Genomic DNA, 26,269 nt, shown 5'->3' on the forward strand with positions numbered 1-26,269 from the left:
TCAAATGTGAATGTAAAACAATGACATAGACTGATATTCAGAATTCTAAAAATTTACCTCTCACTCTTGGGAAGCCACCAGAGGATTTCCTCGGCATTTTGAAAGTAATTTTTTTAAAAACAAACAGGAAGCCAAAATATTTAGGAAATAGGGAACTCCAAAGGCGAGAAGGGGACTCCTAAGATGCCTGCCAGGCGACAGCCTGGAGAGAAACCAGTTCAGACTGGAGCACGATAAAGCGGTGGCTCCACGGAACTGTTTCAGTGACTTGAACAGTAGAGGTCTGTCACCTCACACAGCCCGAAGTGCGAAGTTGACAACTACAGGCGTGGTTTATTTAAGCCTGACGTTAGAGTTCTGAGTTGCCTTCTCTGGAATAATCTCTTCCCTTTTTGTGAAGATGGCAGGTGTGGCTGCACACTTCATGTCCTCACTCAGGCTAAAGCCAAGGAGGATTAGTTTCTCTCCGAGTTTTTTTCCACAGAGAGAAAAATATTATCAGTCCCACCTCATTAGTCTTCCCCTCAGATTCTACTGACCAGAGGGCATTTAAAGAAAAGTTAGTTCGATTCCCAGTCAGGGCACATGTGTGGGTTGCAGGCCAGTTTCCGGCAGGGGCCAGTTCCCTGCAGGGGATGCACGAGAAGCAACCATACATTGATGTTTCCTTCCTCTCTCCTTCCCTTCCCCTCTAAAGATAAATAAAATATTTTTTTAAAAAAAGAAAAGTTAATAAATGTGGTATTGCTTTTCCCTTATGATACAGAAAGCAACAGCTTCCCAATTAAAAAAATTTTTAAAAAATATTTTTATCTACTTTTACAGGGGAAGGGAGGGAGGGAAACATCAGTGTGTGGCTGTCTCTTGAATGCCCCCTACTGGGGACCTGGCCCGAAACCCAGGCACATGCCCCGATGGGGGGAATTGAACTGGCAACCCTCTGGTTCACAGGCTGGCACACAACCCACAGTCACACCAGCCAGGGCAAAAGTTGCCCAATCTTAAGACTACAGGTCACGGTTTCTAGACTGTTGTACAAAAGAAAACTCAAGAACATGGACATTGGACCCAGAATGCTTGGGTTCATATAGTGTCTCTATCACTGACTATGACCTGCATTCTGAAGATACTTGGGGAACCTCGTGGGTCAAAGGGATGGGTATTCCCTTTGGGCAGTATTTGGGTATTCCGGGCTCCCTCACCAATACACCATCTGCATGCTATAACATCAGCTCCGTTACATCCCAACCACTAAGAATTTACCTGTGGCATTTGGAATAGTGGTATACAGTACAGGTTCTTATTTTTCCATCAAAACAAAAGTACTGTCCAAGGAAAAAAGAAAATATCTGGCCCTGTCTTTGCCATTTTAAAAAAACTTCATTATTTAAGTGGTACATAATTATATGCATATACAAGCTGCTTAAGCTCTGGGGTGGGCATACCTCATCCATAAGTGGGAAGATACTGCTTCAGCTGTACGAGGGCACAGCCAAGCTCCATGTGAGTGGATTATGTGAGTCCCTCACCACTGTATTCCACACGTGGAAGAAAGCAGGTACTTAAAACAGATTTATTGAACTGATGCAAACATGCATTTGTGTAGATAACTAATTACTGAGGCCCCTCACTGATGTGAGGAAACAAAGTTAATGGCACTATAATTGGAAGGGTAATAGAAGAGGGTTTCTGGGTATGGAGTGAAAGGAGGGAAGGAGACCAACGTAGATTAAAAGAAGGCTGAATTTTGTCCAGATTTGTTTCTGTTAAAGTACTTTTAAGAAATAAATGCTTATGTATTTATTATTAAGAAGTCAACTGTATTATGTCTATGGAAATACACATTGAAACAATGCAGGGGGATTGCAGTAACCAAAATAACTGTACAAAAATAAACAAATTAACTTTATTAAGTTACCACTGCAGTCCTTACATCGATTTGTTTACAAAAATATCAGCTTGAAATACATTATTGAAAGTGAGTACACGTAATAAATAGAAAACAGGGATGCGTGGGGCTGGAGACGTATCAGCCACCTCACCTCATCTGCTGCCCCCGTTGCAGACACGATCTGACGCACAATCAGCAGCACCGAAAGAGCAGTCAAAGGACCTCACAGAGGGCTGCACACTGTTTAAAAAGCATCTTAAAGCTCTGGACCACTCACCAAAAAATTCCCTGTTTATCAGGGACCTAACCTCACTATACAGCATTGAATTATCCACTACCCATAAGAACAATTTAAAAGTAAGTGCCAGGGGACCTTCATTAATAGTATTTTAAGTCAAAGTTTTACTGTAAGTATCTGATGATTACTCAAATATCCTAAGCTATGAGGAAGACCCTATGACAATAAGTTATAAATAGTCTGAATTTAATAACTTAAACGTGATATGGTTAATAAAATACATACTGGATGAGTATCTCAACTAAGCTCTTTCAGGTAAAGTGATAGTTAAAAGGTTTAAATTTCGTTTCAATTTCTGCTCAGAAGAGTGAGGTCAGTGTTTTAGCAATAGTGATGACATCCCATTATTGTAAATATGCTATATACACATTACTCTGAATTATACTTGATTGAATTCTATGTACATGTGGTTTCATATTCCAAGTGCAAATTTTCAATGGTACAGGTTTATAATCAAAGTTGGGTTGAACAAATGCTTTCTGACTTCCGAAACCCAATGGCAAAAGCACGTTCTAAAAGTGAATAAACTCAAGTTATGAGCAGGTGACCAGTTTCAGTCCTTTTTTCCTTTTATGTGTGATGAACTTCATGAAGCATCAGTTCCCGAGGTATATTTGTTTCTGGACCATACAGCTTACACGCTCTTCTTTCAAAGGCGGCTACCATCTGCTTTACAACTTCATCGAAAAACAGTGTGGCCAGCTGAGAGTGCAGAAGTGAGCGAAATTCAAAAGAAATCTGTAGGAGAATGTTAACAATTAATTTAGGAAGATCTTTTACTAAATTTCTACTTAGGGTAGTGGTGTCCACACTGTGAAATGGGCTACTTGGCCCTGTATCCAAGGCAGAGCCAAACGGGGCTACCCAGACGAGATTTTAAGCACTCCCAGAAGAGGGAGTCATATTTACTGCACAGGCCCAACTGCTGGCACAATAAACAAGCATACAAGGCCAATGACTCTCGTTTCGAGGTAGAGCCTGCTTCTATTAAGTGGAAAACATGGAAAAAAGGCTTTGTGAATACCATGTTTATCACTCTGGCTTCTTATTAATGGGTCCCTTTTAGATCTATCCTACCCCCAACAGAAAATAAAGAGGAGCTGTGATCCTTCTGATAGGAAGGAACTCCCACGAGAAGTAGCAGCAAGAAGATGAGACTGATCCACAAAACAGATGGGGTAGGTGGTTCAATCTTAAAATAGACAGTATTCTAGAAGTTTATATCCCCTCAAGACAGGACTCAAGACAATGTTTCAGAAGTAGCACTTCAAGGACCCAATATCTGCTACCTTTAAAATTTTCATTTAGAAATTATTTAAGATATATAAAATAAGTTACAAAAATAGTACAAAAATTTATCATGTACCATCACCCAGATTTCTGCTTTAATGTGTTCTATAACCACAGTGCGAATATTAAAACCAGGAAATTAACAGAGGGAGTTAAAACCACTAAATAATAATGCTATTATCTAATCTACACAGGCCTTATTCAAATTTAACCAACTATCCAATTAATGTCCGCTAATATTTTAATGAAAGCAATGCAAGAGCTGAGAACAGCATGAAGAATTTAATCAAAGCTATGACCATTTCTTAAAATGTAATGCCTGAAAATAGAGAACACACGTATTCTGTTGGCAAAGAAAAAGCTACAAGTGGCTTTAATTTTCTATAGCTAGGGTGATGTAAACAAGAAAGACCTCAGTCTCTAGGTTCTGAAAACATATTTGTCCCTTTTGCAATTTATTTCTGTATCATAAGATGCAGATCAATGTGTACATTTCATTTGATGTTAATACACTGTTATTAAACTGGTAGTAAAGTCATATTATGTGTCTTACAACCTGTGAACTTGTAAAATTAGAAAGCAGAAGAGATGATTATTCAGGGTCTCAAGGAAGAATGGAAAGAGAAAGATTCATTATCTTTTCTTACAAAGTTAGTGCAGAAAAAGGTAATCAATACTCTTCTTCTTTACCAACTTCACCTGATATATGAAACAAATCAAGGACTTTATGAGAGACTTACTGAAAAATCCAAGGTACAAGTTCTTGGGTAGCCAGGAAGACCCGGGCTGAAACGCCAAACAGTCTCCAAATGATTGAAAAGCTTCCCATCGGTACAGGATGCCTAGAACAAGTTGAAAAATAAAAGTGTAATAAAGTACCATTCAGATGTCCAGAATGTAGAATTGAGGATGACTTATTTAAAAAGTAAATATTTTAATAGTCAGACCACAGGTGATACAGGAATCTCATTTTTAGCCTGGTACTAGGAAGCGACCTCTTGCCAATATAAGTTGTTTTCTTTTCCCCTGGGGTCCGCAAGCTCCCCGGTTATTTCCTCTTCCACTGCTATCACCCCGCACTGTGCTACCCAGAGCTCTCCCCTCCGGCAGAAACACAGGGGTGATTTTCTGGAAGTTTATTTCCAGCTCTGCCACTTAAAAGTGATCCTGAACAAGTTAATTCCCTGTACCATACTTCGTTAACCTGTGAAATGAATATAATCCCTATTTTATGCTATCACTATGAGATGGTTAAAACATTTATAAAATATCTGGCACAGGTCCCTATGACAATTCTGTATTTCTTCTTTCCTACCCAAGTATTTTTCTCTTATCACTCACATTTTCTTCACTCATTATCCTTTATTTCTAGAGGCCTCTATGGTTGCAGTTTTCATAAAAGTCTGGCCCTGACTCTTTTGCCTGACCCATTGACCTCTAATCCCTTCAGTGCTCGTTTACTCCATGTGTGTGTGCGCACTGAGTACAATACCTAGTGAGATTATGTGTAGGACATCTTACTCCCCACTCTCTATCACTAAAAAATTGCTGACTAAGATCCACTAGAGTTGCCTTCTGCAGTGTGAAAAATGGTGGTCAGAACCAGAGTCATCAGTTCATTGCCGGGGAGGGTGGGTTATGACCTTGAATGAGGTTCAGCTTCTTCATTTACTATCCTTAAATGCTATCTGGGCATTATCCTACTAGTAGACAACTGCCCTCAAGGATACATGCCACTTTCCCCCAGCAGCAGATGGTTTTGAAAACCCTGTTTCAAGGTCTACATCTCCTCCTCAATTAAGCCTTCAGTTTTAGCCTTTTGGGCATATATTGGAGCCAATAAGTGATTAAGCCCCTCTAACCCTTTTCTCTTTGATAACTTATCCTCTCAAGAGTCTGCACTGACTGTCCCCTGTTGCCAAACACTATGGATTAGCAAAATAAGAATTTGCACAGGTAAACTCATTTCCCCCAAAGTAAACAGTCACTTCATCTTCCCTAGATATAGCCTCCCTAAATACATAATTTCTCTGACTATACCTGGATCTCTCCACAGCTAGTTCAAACTGGGGGCCAAAGAGCTAAAAATTATTTGTAGTTTATTCCTCATTTCCTCTTCATCTAAACCCTTTTGAATCAACTATCAGATGGTAACATGGTAGAATCATTGCAAAGAAGATTAACTACATCCATACTAACAATAAATATTATATTAATTAAAAAATTAAAACCAGTGAATGTCTTAAAATTTATTTAGACATTGTAAAGCAGTACTCATTAAAATACTGTTTCAACAGCTGAATTTAGTCATGTTATGCTAAGTTACTGGGAAGAAGTAAAAATTTTCCTCAAAAGGTTTGGCTTTAAATATAGTTCACTAATGGCCATCTAATTTTTAAGCACATCAAAAGTCTATAATAGCCCTGACTGGCGTGGCTCAGTTGGTTGGGCACTGTCCCACAAAGTGAAAGGTCTCTGGCTCAATTCCTGGTCATGGCATGTGCCGGGGTTTCAGGTTCTGTCCCCAGTCAGGGGGTGTATGAAAGGCAACTGATCATTGTTTCTCTCCCTCTCTTTCTCCCTCCCTTCCCCAACTCTAAAAATAAATTAATAAAATCATTAAATAAAAAAAGTCTGAGGAATCATTAGAGACACAGGCAAATACAGCTTGCCTCCTTGCACGTCCACAGCACAATGACAGCTAAACTCCCGAAAAACTCACTCAGAGCCATCAGAAAACCTAACTGTACGTAAGCCTGGTAACTAAGGAATTAAAGAAACCACATTCATCCAGGCGGCCAGGAGAGCTGGGGGGGGGGGGGGGGGGGGGGGGGGCGNGGGGGGGGGGGGGGGGGGGGGGGGGGGGGGCGGCGACACAGATCTAGCTGGTCCCAGACGCACGTGTGGTATATAAAAAATGGAGGGATATCTTTGGAGCAAAAGATCCCAGCCCCAGACCAGGCTCCCCAGCCCAGGGTTCCAGTGCCAGGAATATAAGTTCCCATAACTTCTGGCTGTAAAAACCAATGGGGCTGGGTCGGTGGAGAAACTGTAAGATTCTCAGACCTCTACTCTTAAAGGGCCTGGCACTGCACATGAACTTACTCAGACTCACTCCCTCTGGGCTCCAGCATTGAGGCAGCACACTGAAGGGCACCAACAGCATGTGGGGAGGAACTGCAGTGTCTGGCACCGGGGCGAGCTGAAGGGCAGCTTTTTTCCAGACAGAACTGCAGACAGCAGCCACTGTACCTTTTCTGAGACGTCCCCCACACAGAGCCCCAGTGCAGCGACACCATATCTGAATCTATATCAACCTGGCTCACACAGTAGGTAAGCCCTGCCCTGACGATTACCTAAGGGCCTGCCTCCTCCAACTTACCGGCCCACACAAGCTAGCAACAGTGGCTTTCCCACATGAAGGACTGGGTTAAGCACAGGCTTCAGACCTTCCTAAATCTGCTCAAACAAGGAAAAGCTAAGCCTAGTCCCCAGCCCACTCACTGAGTGGCCCCAGGCCTGGCACTAGTAGTAGCCATCTGCAGATCGCTTTATAGCTTATGCCAGTGCCCAAGACAGACACAGGTGGAAGCTGATCTTGGCCTGCACCACTCAGGAGACCCCAGACACTGTGCACCCAAAAGATAGTTACAGACCATGTCAGAGTACCACCCAACCACCTCCAGAAACCAAGGAGGGAGGTAGTTGCTGGCCAGGGCTCTCCTACCAGCTATCTCAGTTAGGTAAATCCCTCCCATCGACATAATACCAGCAATCAAGACTCATCAACAAGAAGAGGGTGTACTTAGCCCACATGAAGGGTACACATCAAACACAAAGCTTAGGTGAGGGCCTAGGCTGGTGTGGCTCAGTGGGTTGAGTGCTGGCCTTCGAACCAACGGTCACCAGTTTGATTCCCAGTCAAGGCATGAAGCTTGGGTAATAGGGGAAGCTGTGCCATTGGACCCGACAAAATGCCTACTATCTGGGCCATGATACCAAGACAGGGAGTCATAGCAGCTCTACCTAATACATAGAAACAAACACAGGGAGACTGCCAAAACAAGGAGACAAAGAAACATAGCTCAAATGAAAGAACAGATCAAAACTCCAGAACAATAACTAAAAAATAAAAAAATGGAGATAAGCAACATCAGAAGCAGAGTTCAAAACACGGGTTATAAGAATGCTCAAGGGCCCTGGCTGGTGTAGCTCAGTGAATTGAGCATGGGCCTGCAAACCACACAATCGCGGTTCAATTCCCAGTCAGGGCACATGCCTGGGTTGCAGGCCAGTTCCCGGCAGGGGACACACACCAGAAGCAACCATATATTGATATTTCTCTCCCTCTCTCCTTCCCTTCCCCTCTAAAGATAAATAAATAAAATCTTAAAAAAAATGCTCAAGGAACTTAGTGGGTCCCTCAACAGAATAAAAAAGACCCAGTCAGAAATGAAAAATACATTAATTTAAATAAAGAACAATTTACAGGGAATCAACAACAGAATGGATGAAACCAAGAATCAAATCAATGACTTGGAACATAAAGAAGAAAAAACAACCAATCAGAACAATAGGAAGAAAAAAGAATCCAAAAAAATGATAGTGTATAGGAAGAAAAAAGAATAAAAAAAAAATGATAGTGTAAGCAGTCTGTGGGACAAGTTCAAGTGCTCCTACATTCACATTATAGGGGTGCCAAAAGGAGAAGTGAAAGAACAAGAAACTGGATACCTATTTGATAAAATAAAAGAAAACCTCCCTATTGGTAAAGGAAATAGAAGTCCAGGAAGCATGGAGTCCCAAACAAGATGAATGCAAAGAGGCCAATTTCAAGACACAACATAATTAAAGTGCCAAAGGTTAAAGATAGAGAATTTTAAAAGCAGCAAGGAAAATGCAGTTAGTTACCTACAGGATAGTCCCCATAAGACTGTCAGCTGATTTCTCAAAAGAAACTGCAGGCTAGAAAGGACTGGTAAGAAATATTAAAAGTCATGAAAAGCAGGGATCTATACCCAAGACTGCTCTTGGGTATAGTTACCAGCAAAGTTATCATTTACGATCAAAGGGAGGATAAAGAGCTTCCCAGACAACAAAAAACTAAAGGGGTTCATCATCACCGAATAATTATTTTACGAAATGTTAAAAGGATTTATTTGAGGAAAAAGATCAAAACTATGAACAGTAAAGTGGCAATAAATACATATCTACCAACAACTGAATCTAAAAAACAAACTAAGCAAACAAGAAGAACAGAATCATGGATAGGAGCACATATCCATGGCTGCCAGATGGGAGGGGGCTTGCAGAAATGGATGAAGAGGTGAGGGGATTAAGAAGTACAAACAGGTACTTACAGAATAGCCATGGGGGTATAAAATAGAGTGTAGGAAATGGAGTAGACAAAGAATTTACATGTATGACCCATAGACATGAACAATGGTGTGAGGATTGCCTGAGGGAATTGGGGGTGCTGGTGGATAGATGCAAAGGGGGAAAAATTAGGACAACTGCAATGCATAATCTATAAAATATAATTAAAAAAATAAAAGAAGCCAGGAAAGAAAAGAAAGCCAGATAGAGAATATGAAATTTAGGGGGGGGAGTTCTTTTAGACACTACATAATATATTAAGATTTAAGTTATAAGAGTTTAAGTGGTAAGAGGTTGAAGTCAGGGAGTGGAAAATACTTTAAGATTATACAGACATTCACTGATATCAGGAAGACTGAAGTTTTGGTCACGTTATCTAACTCTTTTTTAAAAAGAAAAGATTTCATTTATTTATTTATTAATGGAGGGAAAGGGAGGGAGAAAGAGAGGGAGAGAAACATCAATGTGTGGTTGCCCTAGTGTGCCCCGCACTGGGGACCTAGGCCGAAACTCAGGCATGTGCCCTGACTGGAAATCGAACTAATGATCCTTTGGTGAGCAGGCTGATGCTCAATCCATTAAGCCACACCAGCCAGGACTATCTAACTCTTCTAAGCTTTTTTTCACTCAACTATAACATGAAAATAATGTTTGAATCTCAAAGGGCTGTTGTGAAGACTAAATAAGTAATTCAAGTAAAGCACTACAAATATCACAATAAGTAACTATTTAAATTATAGTTGTTAAAGGCAATTCACTATAGTAAGTAAAAACTCCAAAACATAAGGCAAACAGGCAAAAACATTCATAATCACGGCAAAGTCCCAGAGTAAAGCACAGTTTTTAGTGGAGCTCAAGTTTTGAGAGTGAGCCTAGGGTGGACAAGGTCCTAGTTTTACTGGACAGGTATACTCTTCTAGCACAAGAGTTATAATTCACTCAATGCCGTACATAGAACTGATGAAGGTATTTAGCTCTGGCCAGTTACTAAAAAATGACATCACCACTAAGTCCTGCGGGCACAAAAAATAACTTAGCTTTAAAAGTCTTTGGTTACCACACTCTAGGTATTCAAAAGAAATGGGTATTACTCTATGGAATTCTACATTTTTGTGTTTGAAGTCTGGGTACCTTTTCCACGTGTGCCCTCTGCTGGCAAGGGCAATGTGATGAATATAATGCATGTAACAGCACCTGGCACTTCAGTACCTGGTACATGGAAGGATGAAGCACAGCAATGTTTATGCTCTCCACACCTATCTTTTCTACATTTCTTCATCTTATCACCACTTTCCCTTTCTTCACTTAAAAAAAATAGTGCAAAGATTAACTTAGAACATTTCTCATTTGTGTAGCCCAATCTTTCCTGTGGGTCAGTAACCTTCAACAGAAGGACAAAAGAAAGCTTCTCATTTCCATATTCTAGTAAAATTTATATTTGAATAGATTTATGCAGATATTGTAGAAAAAAAACAATTAGGCCCTGGTAGGGTAGCATAGTTGGTTAGAGCATCATCTTGATATGCCAAGGTTGCAGGTTTGATCCCTGGTTAGGGCACGTACAAAAATCAACCAATGAATTATAAAGGAATAGGACAACAAATCAATGTTTCTCTCTCTCAATAAGAATTTAAAATACATAAATCACTAAAATAAAACAATTAGGATAATATCATAAATAGTTTTTCCCCTCATCTTCTTTAGTTTAGGACATTTTTTTAGGCAATTACACTTTAACCCATTTATACAATCAATATTTGGGGAACATTTAAAAACAAAACCAAACCATTACCTTTACCATATGTGGTTTCACCAGAGTTACTACTGATGTATAGCGCTCCAACACAGGTGGAAATCCAATTTCTAATCGTGTTTTGCAGTATCCGGATCTCTTTGATATTATATCTGACTTTTTGCACCAAGGAACAAAATGCTTGTAATCCTCCATTCCTGATACAACATCATACATTTCCTGCACAGAGTATCTTAAAAAAAAAAAAAGGCTGTTAACTGCATTTAGTTACATAGTATACGAAAACTTTAAAATGAATACAAATAAAACTTATTGTACATGAGCCAATAAATGTTTTGGGACATGTTGAATCATATATACTCTGAAATGAGTAACTTCAAAGCAACACAAAATAAAAGAGAGCTAATTATACATATATATAGGAGAGGTCATAATTCAACAGACCACTTGTTGGATCTGGCTTGCAGATGTAGTTTTTAGAATTTTCATTAGTGGCCAGAATTTAAATATTAAAAGTTGAGAGAAAAAAACCTAAATGTTTACCAGTTGGTAGACATTAATAAATGCTTAATATAATAATAAATGATTAATAAATTCTGGTACACTCACACTATGGGACTTTGTATCAGTTATTTAAAAGACCGAATATATACTTTAGAGCAAAAAAGTTGACAATATATTATATTAAAAAGCACATTATAAAGCTGACAGATATGTATAATTCTATTATTCACTTAAAAAAATTGTAAGTATATACTATACTTCTTTAGTTTTAAACATCTGATATTTATTATGTACTGAGAATAATCATTATGTTAACAATATCTATAATGAAAATGCATTAAAAATCCTGGAAAAATACAGATTAAACAATTGACAGTTGTTAACTCAGGAAAAAGGAGTGGAGACAGACTAACTCTTAGTGTATGTACTTCAATGTTGTTAGGTTCTTATACAAGTTTGTGATATTTTATTGGTTTTATTTTTTAATTAAATGGTTTTATTTTTTAATTGAAAATAAAACCATTCATGCCCTGGCTGGTGTGGCTCAGTGGATTGAGTGATGGCCTGTGAACCAAGGGGTCACACTGGTTTGCTTCCCAGTTGGGGAGCATGCCTGGACTGCAATCTAGGTCCCCCATTTGGGGGCCTGTGAGAGGCAGCCACACATTGATGTTTCTCTCCATCTTTCTCCCTCCCTTCCATTCTCTAAAAATAAATTTAAAAAAATAAAAAAATAAAACCAAGCCCTGGCTGGTGTAGCTCAGTGGATTGAGAGCGGGCCTGTGAAGCAAAGGGCTGCCAGTTTGATTTCCAGCCAGGGCACATGCCTGGGTTGTGGGCCAGGTCTCCAGTGGGGGACACATGGGAGGCAACCACACACTGATGTTTTTCTACCACTCTTTCTCCTTCCCTTCCCCTCTTTCTAAATAAATAAATAAATATTAATAAAAAATAAATAAAACCATTCTTGCCCTGACTGGTGTAGCTCAGTGGATTGAGCACGGGCCTGCAAACCAAATAACTGTGGTTCGATTCCCAGTCAGGGCACATGCCTGGGTTGCAGGCCAGTTCCCAGTAGGGGATGCACGAGATGCAACCATACACTGATATTTCTCTCCCTCTCTCCTCCCCTTCCTCTCTAAAGATAAATAAATAAAATAAAATAAAAAAAAACATTCCATCAGGGCGCATGCCTGGGTTGCAGGCCAGTTCCCAGAGGGGATACAGTTCCCAGCAGGGGGTGCACCAGAGGCAACCATGCACTGATGTTTCTCTCCCTCTCTCCTTCCCTTCCCCTCTAAGGATAAATAAATAAAATTTAAAAAAAAAAACAACACAAAACCCATTCTAGATCATAAAGGAAACCTCATATTTTTATAAGTAAGAATAACATCCTGACAACCTAAATCTGACAAAGAACATAAAAAATATATAGATAACCTGTGAGTATGGAAGCAAAAATTCTAAGTAAAATATCAACAAATATAATCTAGCAATATGTTAAAAAAATACGACCAACTGCAACTCATTTAAAGATGTATGGATGGTTTAATACCAAGAATTCCATTATTGTAACCATATTAATTAGCCAAAAAAAGAAAAACAACATGATTCTCTTCATACATGGTGAAATACTATAAACATTCCCATCAGAGTTAGAAATAAGACAAAGATGAGAGCAATCATCACTGTCATGCAAACACTGTTCTGAAAGTATTAGTTAAAGTAATTAAAACAAAGCATGAAATAAAGGAATCTGAATGGAAAAGAATTAGGTAAAATTATCAAGTGGTAAGTAACATGACTCAACATTATGAAAGCATAATTTGCCTCAAAATGATAAAGTAATTTAAACAATCACAATCTAAGTTATAGAAGTATATTTTTAAATATGACAGAATAAGTCTTTATGTGTGTGTAGATTAATTTTTATAATCAAGAAATGAGAAACATTAGGGGGAAGAAAAACTTATCTTCCCCAGGTTTTCAGACACTTTGAATGAAATGCCCAAGTAACTCCCCAGAAGAAGCTATTTGCCATAAAAGTGGTCTACAAAGATGAAGAAAGCAGCATGGCACAGCGGTCCAGGGGTTGGACTTTGTAGTCAGAAAAGATGTGCTGAAATACTGACTGCAAAACATAGTAAGCCATGTGACCCTGGGTAGACTGCTTAACTCCTCAAATGCACTTTCTTCATCCATAATTGAAAAATATGGTGTTCTTATAAAGGTTAAATGAAATAGTTTTAGCATAGTACACAATGCTTAATATGCACTTAATAAATCATAGCTATTATGTGGTTGTCAAATATGGAAAATAAAAATAAGATGATGCTCATAGGATAAGATCAATTCATAATTTAAAAAAATTTTTGAATAATGGAGCAAGTAGAAATAAGTAAAATATATAGTAAAAATAAGCTCTGAACTCACGACACTTAATATCTTTTTTAAAAAATTTTATTTATTTATCTTTAGAAGGGAAGGGAAGGAGAGAGGGAGAGAAATATCAATGTATGGTTGCCTCTTGTGTGTCCCCTGCTGGGAACTGGCTCCTGCTGGGAACTGGCCTGCAACTCAGGTATGTGCCCTGACTGGGAATCGAATCGCGATCTTTTGGTTTGCAGGCCCGTGCTCAATCCACTGAGCTACACCAGCCAGGGTGACACTTAGTATCTTAATATACATTATTTCTCTGAGCTTCAGTTTCCTCATCACTAAAATGGGAACAATAATACCTAGTTCACATGTCTACTGGAGAATTAAATGAAACAATAAATATGAAGCTTTAGCAATGCCTGTCAAATGACAAGCACACAGTAAAAGGAAGATATTAGTGATCTGAAAGTACAGCAGACTGCCCAGCCTGGTGTGGCTCAGTTGGCTGGAGCATCCTCCCATAACTGAAAGGTTGTGCTCAATTCCTAGTCAAGGCACCTGAAACCTAAGTTTCAGGTTCGATCCTGGTCTGGGTATGTACAAATCCCAGTTTGGGCACATATGGGAGGCAACCACTTGGTGTTTCTCTTTCCTTCACTCTCTCTCTCTAAAAGCACTGAAAAAAAAATGCTCCTCAGGTGAGAATTTAAAAAAAATTTAATTTATATTTCAAAAAGTAGCCCTGGCTGGTATGGCTCAGTGGATTGAGTGTAAACCAAAGGGTTGGTTGCTGGTTCAATTCCGGTTGGGGCACATGCCTGGGTTGTGGGCCAGGTCCCCAATAGGGGGTGCGGGAGAGGTAGCCACACGTTGATGTTTTTCTCTCTCTTTTCCCTCTCTCTAGAAGTAAATAAATAAAATCTTTAAAAAATGTAAAGTAGACTAATTTACTACTTATCTTTTAGTTGCCATTTCTCTTTTTAATAGATACCAGCTGTGGCACAGATGTCTGCCCATCCAAAGATCTGAACTTCCTTTCTGTGGTATCGTTGCTGGGGAATATTTGCCTATTGGAGGCTACAATTCCCAGACTCCCCTCCCTTGCACTCAGAGAGGGTCACATGACCAGTTGTTGCCATTAATATTCAGGAGGTAGCACTGTCATTTCCAGACCAATGTGGTTAAGAAGCAGGTATATCTTTTTAAGAGACAGGTAGAAAGAAAAAGATCACAGACAGTGTGCTAATTGCTAGGAGGAGGGGGTGGGTGGAAGTGGAAGAGGATATAGGTGGGTAAACGGTAATGAAAAAAAAAACCCACAAAAAAATAAATAAATAAAACAAGAGATAAGTGGATAAAAAGTTGTAGTACATACATACAATGGGCTATTACATGAAAAAAAACAAAACCTTCACACTTGTGACAGCATAGATGGACACAGAGCATATTATAAGTGAAGTAAGTCAGAGAAAGACAACTACCATGATTTCACTTATATGTGGAATCTAAAGAGCAAAATAAACAAAATGAAAACAGAAATAGATAAAGAGATCAGACTGGTGGCTGCGGAGGCGGGGTGGGTTGGGTACTGGGTGAAATAGGTAAAGGGATTTAAGAACTACAAATTGGCCCTGGCTGGTGTGGCTCAGTGGATTGCCCGCAGGCCTACGAACCAAAAGGCTGCTGGTTCGATTCCCTGTCAGGGCACATGCCTGGGTTGCAGGCTGGGTCCCCAGCGGAGGGTATGTGAGAGGCAACCACACATTGATGTTTCTCTTCCACTCTTTCTCCTTTCTTTCCCCTCTCTCTAAAAATAAATAAATAAAATATTTTTTTAAAAAAAAAGAACTACAAATTGGTACTCACAAAACAGTCATGGACACACAAAGAACAGCACAGGGAACACAGTAAATATTATAATAACTATGTACAGTGCCAGGACGGTACTTGAAACATCAGGGCTACCACTTTGTGAAGTATATGACTGTCTAACCACTATGCTGTACATCTGAAACTAATACAAAAATAATACCAAATATAAACTGTAATTGAAAAACAAAATTAAAAAAAAAAGAAAGACTCTGATGACTACAAAATTACAAAAGTCACAAGTTGGATGGAGTCTGGGTTTCTGCATATCTTTCTTTTTAATCCTCTTCTGAGGATATACTTATTGACTGTGGACAGAGAGGAAGAGGGAGGGAGGGAGGGAGGGAGGGGAGGGAGAAAAAGAGAAATCAATGTTGAGGGACATTACTCAGTTCCTTCTTGTAGGCTCCTGGATCGTGGGTCAAACCTGCAACTTAGGTATGTGCCCTAATTAGGAATCAAACCTGCCACCTTCTGGTGTATGGGACAATGCACCATTAACTGACTCACACAGCCAGGGAAGACCTGGGTTCTGAATCATTACTTAAAGGACTGCTGCCTATGGATTGGGAGCCTGCATTTGAACTTTACATGAGAAAGAAAGAAATTTTGGGGTTGTATCTGTGTAACTACTTGCATTTCCTTAACTATAACAGCGACTAGCCAGTAATAAGGTTAATTTACTGACAAAAGTTATGAGCCAGCACAAAGTCCTTTACTATGAACAAATCAGAACAAAAAAAAGCAACTGAATCAAATGAACAAAATACACTTTTACAAGAGTTCATTACTTACTGAATGGCCTGTGGAGAATAAGACACCCTTGTAGAAATTCCCATACAAAGGGACGCTGTATTTCTGGCTTAGCAGAACTGCTCAGTCTCTATCCTGTGCTACGTATACCCCTAGATCAGGAGCCAAACCTGGCCCAATGCCTGCTTTTGTAAATAAAGTTTTATTAGGACATAGCTATGCCCTTTTATTTATTACATATTTTCTATGGCTACTTTTGTGCTATAGTAAGAGCTGAGTAGTTGCAACAGAGACAGTATGGTCCATAAAACCTAAGATACTTACTATCTGTCCCTTTATAGAAAAGGTCAGCCAACCTCCGTTCTAGACGGTAGGTGCCTCTTAGAGTGTCTGTATGTACGTACCCATATATGTGAGGGAGCTACATAAGCATACGTGGGCCTAGATATTTGTAATGTTGCCACTACAGAAAAAACCAAGTGTACAAAAAAGCAGGTTGTAACCAGTTCAATTATTTCCTTTCCATGTCAAGGTTTAAATACATCCTGTAAAGGTACCATATAATTATATCACCAAATATTTATAAAAAGCAAGAGGTACAGAAAGACAAACCTAGAAAAACTGGAACTTAGTCCATAAGCAGAGAAGTCAGAAGAAAGAAGCATGAGACTCTATAGAAAAGACCACGCTCTTTCCGCAGAGCTAATATTATATACAAACCCTAAAATTCTCCTCTCTGAATACTCTTTTCTTTTGTTTATTAATGGTGCAGCAATTTTGAAGAAAGTTCTTGTGTATAACTCCTTAGGCAAAATTGAGGTATGTAGCGGAAGAATTCTGCTCATCAGTATACCACAGGAAGCTAAGTATCTAAAACGACAAAAATTATGTGGTTTAGAGTGATATTAAAAATTAAAAGAGGAAACACAAATTACACAGATTGTAAAACAACTATCATAATTTAGAAGGGTCTGCAACTTTGCAATATTCCTGAAATGCACACATCCACACACACAAAAATAAACTCCTTAAGCACTTTAAAGAAAACAAAAAATAACAGCTTACAGTTAGGGTTAGAAGCATCTGGCACAAAAAAGGAACTCTTCCAAAATGTTGGCTTTCAGTCTGTAGTCACGGGTTAGGACAAAGTCTTGCCATACACTTGCTAGAACACTGATCATATATTTTTCAGCTCATCTTCTCTACTCAGGTTGGTTCCCTAGAGGATCCACAGGGGTTCCTTAATTCTGAATCTACTCTAGTGTATTTGAACTTAGGTCTCACTTTCAGATTGAAGATCTGGTGACCCTGCTGGGGACTGTGGCTCTGTCATCCTCTGACTTTCTGATCTCTATTTCATGCATATATGTACAAACATATGCCAAGGTAAGCAGAATACTAATTGTTTATGGTAATTCTATTTTTTACATTATATTTTATTATGCTATTATAGTTATCCCAAGTTTTTCCTTCTTGCCCCCCTCCACCCGGCACCCCCCACTCATTCAGACAATCCTTACACCTGTGTCCATGGGTCATGTGTATAATAAGTTCTTTGGCTGCTCTATTTCCTATCCTGCACTTTACATCCTGTGGCTATTCTGTAACTACCTATTTGTACTTCTTAGTTCCCTCACCTCTTCACCCACTCCCCTACACTGCCTAATTATCTGTTTCCATTATAAAACATTTGTAAAAAGTTTTTATTTATTTTTAGAGAGAGGAGAAGGGAGAAAGAAAGAGAGGGAGAGAAACATCAATGTGTTTTAGGTGCTTCTCACATGCCCCCCAACTGGGGACATGGCTCACAAACCAGGCAAGTGACTCAACTAGAAACTGAAGCAGCAACCTTTTGGTTCACAGGCTGACTCTCAATCCACTGAGACACAAGAGCCAGGGCTTTAGGACATTTTTAGAGGTCTTTTACTGTTATAACAGTTTTACCTATTTTCTGCACTTTTTGTATCAGATACCTTTTTTTCTATTATAAAAATCCAATTGTGTGACATATTGTGCACAATTATACCTATTTTTTCCTTTTAAAAGATTTTATTTATTTTTAGAGAGAGGGGAAGGGAGGGAGGGAGGGAGGAAGAGGGGGGAGAGACATCAATGTGTGGTTGCCTCTAGCACACCCATTATGGGGAACCTGGCCCACAACCCAGACATGTGCCAGACTGGGAATTGAACCAGCCACCCTTTGAGTCACAGGCCTGACACTCAATCGACTGAGCTGCACCAGCCAGGGCCAATTATATCTATTTTCTGATAAATCAGTATCACAAAAGGTAACTTCTTTTATTTTTAAAAAAGACTTTGGCTTCTGTAAAGGTGAACTGAATGTCTGAGTAGGAAGCTTACTTTTCACTGTATATGGTTTTGAATTCTGTAGTAGGTTCATGTAATACCACCCCTTCAGCTCTTCAAAAGAAACCCTTACACTATCTTATTATAATCCTAAGAGGAATACCTGTGTTTAAAGCAAGCTTAAAATTTCTCTAATCAGTCTGCATAGTATGGTGACAATCACCTAAACATATACTATCAAGAATACTGTGTCTTTACCCTGACCAGTGCGGCTCAGTAGGTTGGGGGGGACTCCTGCAAAGCGAAAGGTTGCTGGTTTGATTCTGGATCAGGGCACAGATCAGGGCACATGCTTAGGCTGCAGGTTTGGTCCCAGTTGAGGCATGTACGTTAGGCAACCGATCAAACCCTCTTTCTCACTCTCCTCCCCCCTCAATAAAACAAATTATAAAAAAAGAACACTGTGCCCTTAACTGCAACATGAGGAGTGCTACAATCATACAGTAATATACATATATGGTTAAACAATGAAATGAAAAGTGGAGCAAATGAAGGACAGCTTTTTTGTCACTAATCTTCCAATATTATATCTCAAATACTAGAGTAGATACAACATTCTATAATAATATATTAAGTGTATTTACTACAATCACATATAATTATATATTATCTATTAATAATATAAGTCTAAAATCTATGTTTTGGACTAACTAGAAATGACTAATTTTGGACTATGTTTTGCTTCTAACTAGAAATGAACTCATAAACTCCCTCCTTTTTCATTATTGTAAACAGTAGATATTTATTTTGAAATTTAACCCTCAATTACATCACTAAAGCAAATGTGTCTGTCCTATTAAAAATGACAGTTTTCTCTATTTGTGACCCAATATTTCATAAGAGTAATACAAGCAGACTTGCAATCAAGATGTTGGCACAGGAAAAACACAGCTTGACTCCTCAAAGAACCACATCAAAATTACAACTAAATGACAGAACAACCATCTCTCAGATGGTCAGAAATCTAGTTGAATGGAAGTCTGACAACTATGGAATTAAGGAAACCACATCCATCCAGACTGGTAGTTGGGTGGAGACACAGAATGGGCTGGTCCCACATTCATGTGTGGTGGATAAAATTTCAGAGGGATATCTCATGAGTGAGGACTTCCAGCCCAATTCAATGGCCCCCAGTGCTAGGAAGATAAGTCCCCATAACTTACTGCTGCAAAAACAGAGATTAAGTCTGTGGAAGAAAATTCTGGAGTCCCAAGCAATTCCTCTTAAAAGAACCCACACACGAATGCACCTACTCAGACTAATTATCTCTCAGCTCCAGCACTGGGTAGCAGCTTGAAAGGCACCAGTGGCATACAGGGAGGAAGTGAACAGTCTGGCATCAAGGCAATAGCTGGGGGACGGCTTCCTCCAAGACAGAAAGGCCATTCTCCCTTTTTCTGAACCCTCCACCCACAGAGCCACAGAGCTGGTGGGGGGTGCCATATCTGAGACTCCATCAACCTGGCTAACACTGTCTGCCCTGCCCTTGGAGATCCCCTGAGACTTCGTCCCACCCAACTTAAGGGCCCACCTAATCAGTTAACAGAGACTTTTTCTTGTGAATGGCTGGTCTTGACTCATGCTTCACAGCTTCCTAAATCCTCTCAAACAAGCAACAGACGAACTCAGTAAACCCCTGGCCCCTTCACCTCTTGCTAAGTGGCGCTAGGCTTGGCACTAGTGGCTGCCAGCCTAGATTCATAGCTGGGCTTCATCTGGGAATCGCCAAGCCCAGCACAAGTAGCAGCCATCTCAAATTGCTTTATAGCTCAGGAAACCCCCAAGCCTGAAACCCTGTGTACAGCTACAGACCATGTTGAGGCACCACCAACGTGTCCCCTGCACAGCTGATCCTCCATGGAGGGCGGAGATTTGTAGTCTGTGTCACAGCCAGTCTTTGAAGCTGTTCGGCCTAGGTAAATCCCTCCCATTGACCTGCCAACAGCAATCAGGGCTCAAACACAAGAAGATATACTCAGCACACATGAAAGGCATACCTTGAATACCCAGCTTGGGTGATGGAGGAGGCTGTACCACTGAACCCTACAAGACACCTACTACATTAGGCCACGCTACCAGGACAGGGAGTCATAGCAGCTCTACCTAATACAGGGAGGCTGCCCTTTATTCGGGCAAAATGAGGAGACAAAGAAATAGGTCCCAGGACTTCCGCCAAGATGGAGGCATAGGTGGAAACACTGTGCCTTCTCCCACAACCAAGTTTGAATACAACAAAGCTTTGGAGAACTAGGACACACCCAAAGACCAGAAAACGGAATTATACGGAAGTCCGACAACTACGAACCGTTCAATGGGGACGGTAAGAGTGGCAGAGCCAGCAGCGGAGCTGGGTCGGGCAGGACAGATCCCCCGACCTAGGCGAGCAGGCAGCCCAGAACCAGTCGGGGTGTGGGGCAGACTGACCGCGGTCGCACATTCGCGCACAGTGAGACGACGGACCACGCAGGCCCCAGGGGGCGAACCCAGTGGTGGAGGGCTGACTGCGGTGGCACACTCGCGTGCAGTGGAACGAAACGCGTGGGCCTGGTGACGGTGGTGGCTGCAGCAGCAGGTGGCAGAAGGAAGCCATTGTCCCTCTTTGACCCCGCCCCCACATACAATGTCACAACCCAGCGACTTAGTTGCCCTGCTCTAGTGAACACTTTAGGGCTCCGATCCTGCTACAGAACAGGCACGAACAGCCCAAAAGATGGCGCAAGAAGAACTCAAAGTCCCAGAGCCAATAACTCTAAGCGACCAAAAAATTGCCAGCCTCTCAGAAGCACAATTCAAGACACTATTTATCAGGATGCTCACAGAACTGGTAGATTATACTCATAAATTAGAGGAACATATGAAGGCTAAACTAATTGAAATGAAGGGAGATGTCCAGGAAACCAATAGCGATGGAAAGGAAACTGGGACTCAAATCAATGGAATGGACCAGAAGGAAGAACAAAACATCCAACCAGAAAGGAATGAAGAAATGAGAATTCAAAAAAATGAGGAGAGGCTTAGGAACCTCCAGGACATCTTTAAACGTTCCAACATCCGGATTATAGGGGTACCAGAAGGGGGAAAGAAACAGCCACGAGTGGAAAACTTATTTGAACAAATAATAAAGGAGAACTTCCCCAGTCTGGCAAAGGAAATAGACTTCCAGGAAATCCAGGAAGCTCAGAGAGTCCCAAAGAAGTTGGACCCAAGAAGGAACACACCAAGGCACATCATAATTACATTAGCCAAGACTAAAATGAAGGAGAGAATCCTAGAAGCAGCAAGGGATAAGGGGACAGTCACCTACAAAGGAGTACCCATCAGACTGTCAGCGGATTTCTCAAAAGAGACCTTACAGGCAAGAAGGGGCTGGAAAGAAGTATTCCAAGTCATGAAATCCAAAGACCTACAGCCAAGATTGCTTTATCCAGCAAAACTTTCATTTAGAATGGAAGGACAGATAAAGTGCTTCTCAGATAAGGTCAAGTTCAAGGAGTTCATCATCACCAAGCCCTTATTATATGAAATGCTAAAGGGACTTATATAAGAAAAAGAAGATGAAAAATATGAACAGTGAAAGGACAGCAAACACACAGTTATTAACAACCACACCTAAAACAAAAGCAAACCAAGAGGACAGCTAGATCAGGAGTGGAACCATAGAAATGAAGAACACATGGAGGGTTAGCAACAGGGGAGTGGGAGGAGGAGAAGGGGGGAGAAGGTACAGAAAATAGCATAGACAGTAGGTAGAAAATAGATAGGGGGAAGGGCAAGAATAGTAGGGGAAATATAGAATCTAAAGAACTTGAGACACGTGGTTATAAACTAAGGTGGGGAGAATGGTGGGGGAGGGAGTGTGGGGGTGGAAGGGAATGAAGGGGGGAATAGAACAACTGTAATGGTATAATCAATAAAATATATTAAAAATAAAAAAATTACTTTACAGACACATGTTATTAAAGTTTAGCTGACTCAGCTAACTCTGATTTTTATATTCAAAAATTACTTAAAAGATAAGATCTCTACTTGGTAGTAACCCAAGTATAAATTTTTCAAATTATAAGAATGTCTCCTGGCCAAAAAAAAAGAAATAGGTCCCAAATGAAAGAACATGGAGATCAAAACTCCAGAAAAGAACTAAACAAAATGGTATTAAGCAGTCTACCAGATGTAGAGTTCAAAACAATGGGGGTAAGGATGCTCAAGAAACTTAGTGAGGACCTCAACAGTGTAAAAAATGCAATCAGGAACTTCTGGTCAAGAAGGAGGCATGAGTAGATATACTTTGCTTCCTTGCACAACCAGAAGAAGGATCACAATTAATCTCAAAACAAAATACAACTAGGATTGCCAGAAAATCAAACTGTATGGAAGTCCGACCACCAAGGATTTAAAGAAGAAATATCCATCCAGATGGGTAGGAAGGGGTGGAGTCAGGGAGTGGTGGCAGAGAGGGTGCAGTGCAGGAGTGATGGTGGCTGTGGCAGTCCCACATTCACTGGGGCAGATAAAAACTGGGAGGGACATCTGGGGAGTAAGCCACCCCAGCCCAATGCTACACACCTAGCTCGAGTTCCCAGTGCTAGGAAATAAATCCTCACAACTTCTGGATGTAACAACAGTGGGGGTTGGAGTTGTGGAAGAAAAATGCCAGTCTCTCAGGAGAATCTGTTTAAAGGTCCTGCAGGGTCCTAGAATGTATAAAAACCCACCCACTCTGGGATTCAGCACCATGGTAGCAGCTAGAAGGGCACCAGTCGAAAAAGGGCAGTGAGGAAAGTGACTGGACACAGGGTGAGAGCCAAGCAAGTGGCAATGTTCTCTATCCAACCCCTCTTCCAGATACAGCACCACAAAGCAGCAAAGTGGGTTGCCCCACTCTGGCAAATACCTAGGGCTCTGCCCCTTACAACCTAACGGCCTTACACCCTTACAACTTTAAGGTTGCCCCTTACAACCATACAACTAACAGCCTTACGACCTTACAACCTAATAGCCTTACAACCTTACAACTTTAAGGTTACCCTTATAACCTTAACTCTCTGCCAAGACAGAGTCAAAGTAGTTCTACCAAATACACACAAGCAAATACAAGGAGACTGCCAAACTGAGGCAATGAAGAAATACGGCCCAAATGAAAGAACAGATCAACACTCCAGAAAAAGAACTAAGCAAAATGGAGATAGCCAACCTATCAGATTCGAAGTTCAAAACACTGGAGATAAGGAGGCTTAGAGATCAGTGAATATGGACAATGCACAAGGGACGAAATGAAGGCTACACTAAGTGAAATAAAGAAAAATCCACAAGGAGCCAACAGCAAAGGGGAGAAAACTGGAGTTCAAATCAACAATTTGGAACATAAGGAAGAAAGAAATAAACAGTCAAGCAGTACAGAATGAAGAAACTAGAATTCAAAAATATGAGGAGAGAATAAAAAGACTCTGGGACCCCTCCAAGCACACTAACATCGGAATCATAGGGATGCTAGAAGGAGAACGGGAAGTAGAAGTAAATGAAAAATGATTTGAAAAAAGAAAACTTCCTTAAATTGGTGAAGAAAATAAACCTACAAGTCCTGGAAGCACAAAGTCCCAAACAAGTTGGACCCAAATAGAGCAACACTAAGACACACCATAACTACAATACCAAAGGTTAAAGACAAAGAATATTAAAAGCAGCAAGAGAAAAGCCGAGTTACCATGAGACTATCAGCTGATTTCTCAAGAGAAACTTTGCAAGTAAGAAGGGACTGGCAAGAAGAATCCAAAGTGATAAAAGCAGGGTTCTACAAACAAGATTACTTTATCCAGCAAAGCTATCATTTAGAATGGAAAGGCAGATAAAGTGCTTCCCAGACTAGGAAAGCTAAAGGAGTTCATCATCATCAAGCCCTTACTATATGAAATGTTCAATGGACTTATTTAAGAAAAATAAGATCAAAGCTATGAACAATAAATGGCAAATAATACATATCTATCAATAACTGAATCTAAAAAAAAACAAGCAAATAAGAACAGACAGAATCTTGGCCACAGAGAACAATTTGATGGTTGCCAAATGGGGGTGGGATGGGGGAGAAAGGGTTAAGAGGCGAGGAAGTTAAGAAGTACAAATAGCCTGGCTGGTGGTGGCTCAGTGGACTGAGCACCAGTAGGCCTGCGATCCAAAGGGTCTCGGGTTCAATTCCAATTCCCAGTCAGGACACATGCCTAGGCTGCAGGCCAGGTCCCTCTGCAGGCCAGCAGAGGGCGTGTGAGAGGCAACACCACACTGATGTTTCCCTCCCTCTCTTCCTCTCTTCCCCTGTCTAAAAAAAATAAATAAAATATTTAAGAAAAAAAGAAGTACAAATAAGTAGCTACAAAATAGCCATGGGGATGTAAAGTGTAACACAGGAAATGGAGTAGCCAATGTACTTGTACACATGACTCGTGGACATGGTGAGGGGGTTGCCTGAGAGAGTTGGAGGTGTGGGTGGAGCCGGGGCAAAGAGGGACGATTCGGGACAATTGTAATAGTATAATCAATAAAATGCAATTTGAAAAAAATCCTAACTTTAAGAACATAATTAAGTTACAATGTCATTAGTAAAATGAAACTAAATGGTGGACGTATGTAATTTCTTCGTGTTCCACGTCCTTCTCCACTCTCACCCACCAAAAAAGAACCAAGCAAGAAAATCGAAGGGAACCTCTGGTTCAAGGTTACAGGACCTGAAAGCTATAGAAGAGTGGGAAAAAATCCAAGTCTCCTACGGTGGCAACATTTAGTTTTGCAAGAACCAAAGTGCTAGGGCAAAGACCTTTATCAGAAACGGGAAAATCATGTCTGGTCCTCTGGCACACAGAAGGAACAGGAGAGGGGAGTTCACTGCCAGGCACAAACCCCTACAAGCCCAGCAGGCTGCAAGCCCTGTACGCAAAGTTAAAACTTGCCGCCAACCGACCAGCAGGACGCAAGGGAGGACCCGCAAAGACCAAAGGCAATGGAGGCCGAGTTGCTTTATCAACTGTTTCCAAAATTGATTTGCCGATGATTCACCGCCTCTCGTGAGGGTAGTGAGCCACACACACAGACTGGGCGGCCGGGATAGGGGAGAGCCTCCGACCCCGGGTTTAGAAGCTGGCTCCCTAACCCCTCAAAGGCAGAAAGTAGGAAACCCTTTCTCTCCGTGTCCGGTTCCGCCTTACCTAATATGCCCCCGGACGCCACAACGCAGTAGGGCCCGGCGGGAAACTACTCTGGTCGCGGGCCCCTGTTTAGTACCTGATGTTCCGCGCAGGCCCATCCGCCGGTATCGAGGCTCCAGCTGCCGCTGCCAACTTTGGACGACTTCCCGAGACGGAGATCACCTTTTTCAGGGTCCTCTGACCGGTCCGAGCTGCCATGATCGTCTCACTGAAGCCGGTAGCCACCTTCGGGACCAGACTCAGGGCGACGCCCATCTCCGTCCGGGCCAAGTCCCGCGGGCTCCAGCGCCTTCCAGCCAATCGACGGCTCTATTCCCCGGTTTCCAGACCTGCCTCTTCTTCCTTTCCGATTACGCAAAACTGACGCAAGCTCCCACCGCCCCAGGCCCCAGCGTAAACGAGCTCGTCATCCGGCCAGCCAATTGGAGGGAGCGCCGGGATGTCTGGACACACCCTGTCCCTTGGCCGGCCTTGGGTTCTGGCTGCGCGCTCCCGCGCCTCTCGGAGGACCCGGTGACCGTTTCCCCGGGTCTCGCGCTGGAACTCTTCCCGGAATTCGTCAACCGCTACCGTTCTTTGGGCACCACTTTGGGTCG

The 26,269-nt window shown here is 41.1% G+C and overlaps 1 protein-coding gene across 1 annotated transcript; it reads right to left on the minus strand.

Moving 5' to 3' along the window:
* Nucleotides 1-1,887: 1,887 nt before the first annotated feature.
* COQ10B (coenzyme Q10B) lies at nucleotides 1,888-26,091 on the minus strand. The gene is made up of 5 exons (XM_037043701.1): nucleotides 25,750-26,091; nucleotides 16,834-16,983; nucleotides 10,648-10,840; nucleotides 4,220-4,321; nucleotides 1,888-2,927 (listed from the first exon to the last, which is right to left on the minus strand). The coding sequence occupies exons 1-5, from the start codon at nucleotides 25,926-25,928 to the stop codon at nucleotides 2,760-2,762; spliced, it is 792 nt and encodes a 263-aa protein (XP_036899596.1). The 5' UTR covers nucleotides 25,929-26,091; the 3' UTR covers nucleotides 1,888-2,759.
* Nucleotides 26,092-26,269: the final 178 nt, after the last annotated feature.

Source organism: Sturnira hondurensis, unplaced genomic scaffold, assembly GCF_014824575.4.
Source record: "Sturnira hondurensis isolate 20B ecotype Veracruz unplaced genomic scaffold, ASM1482457v3 Scaffold0004136, whole genome shotgun sequence".
NCBI lineage: Eukaryota > Metazoa > Chordata > Mammalia > Chiroptera > Phyllostomidae > Sturnira > Sturnira hondurensis.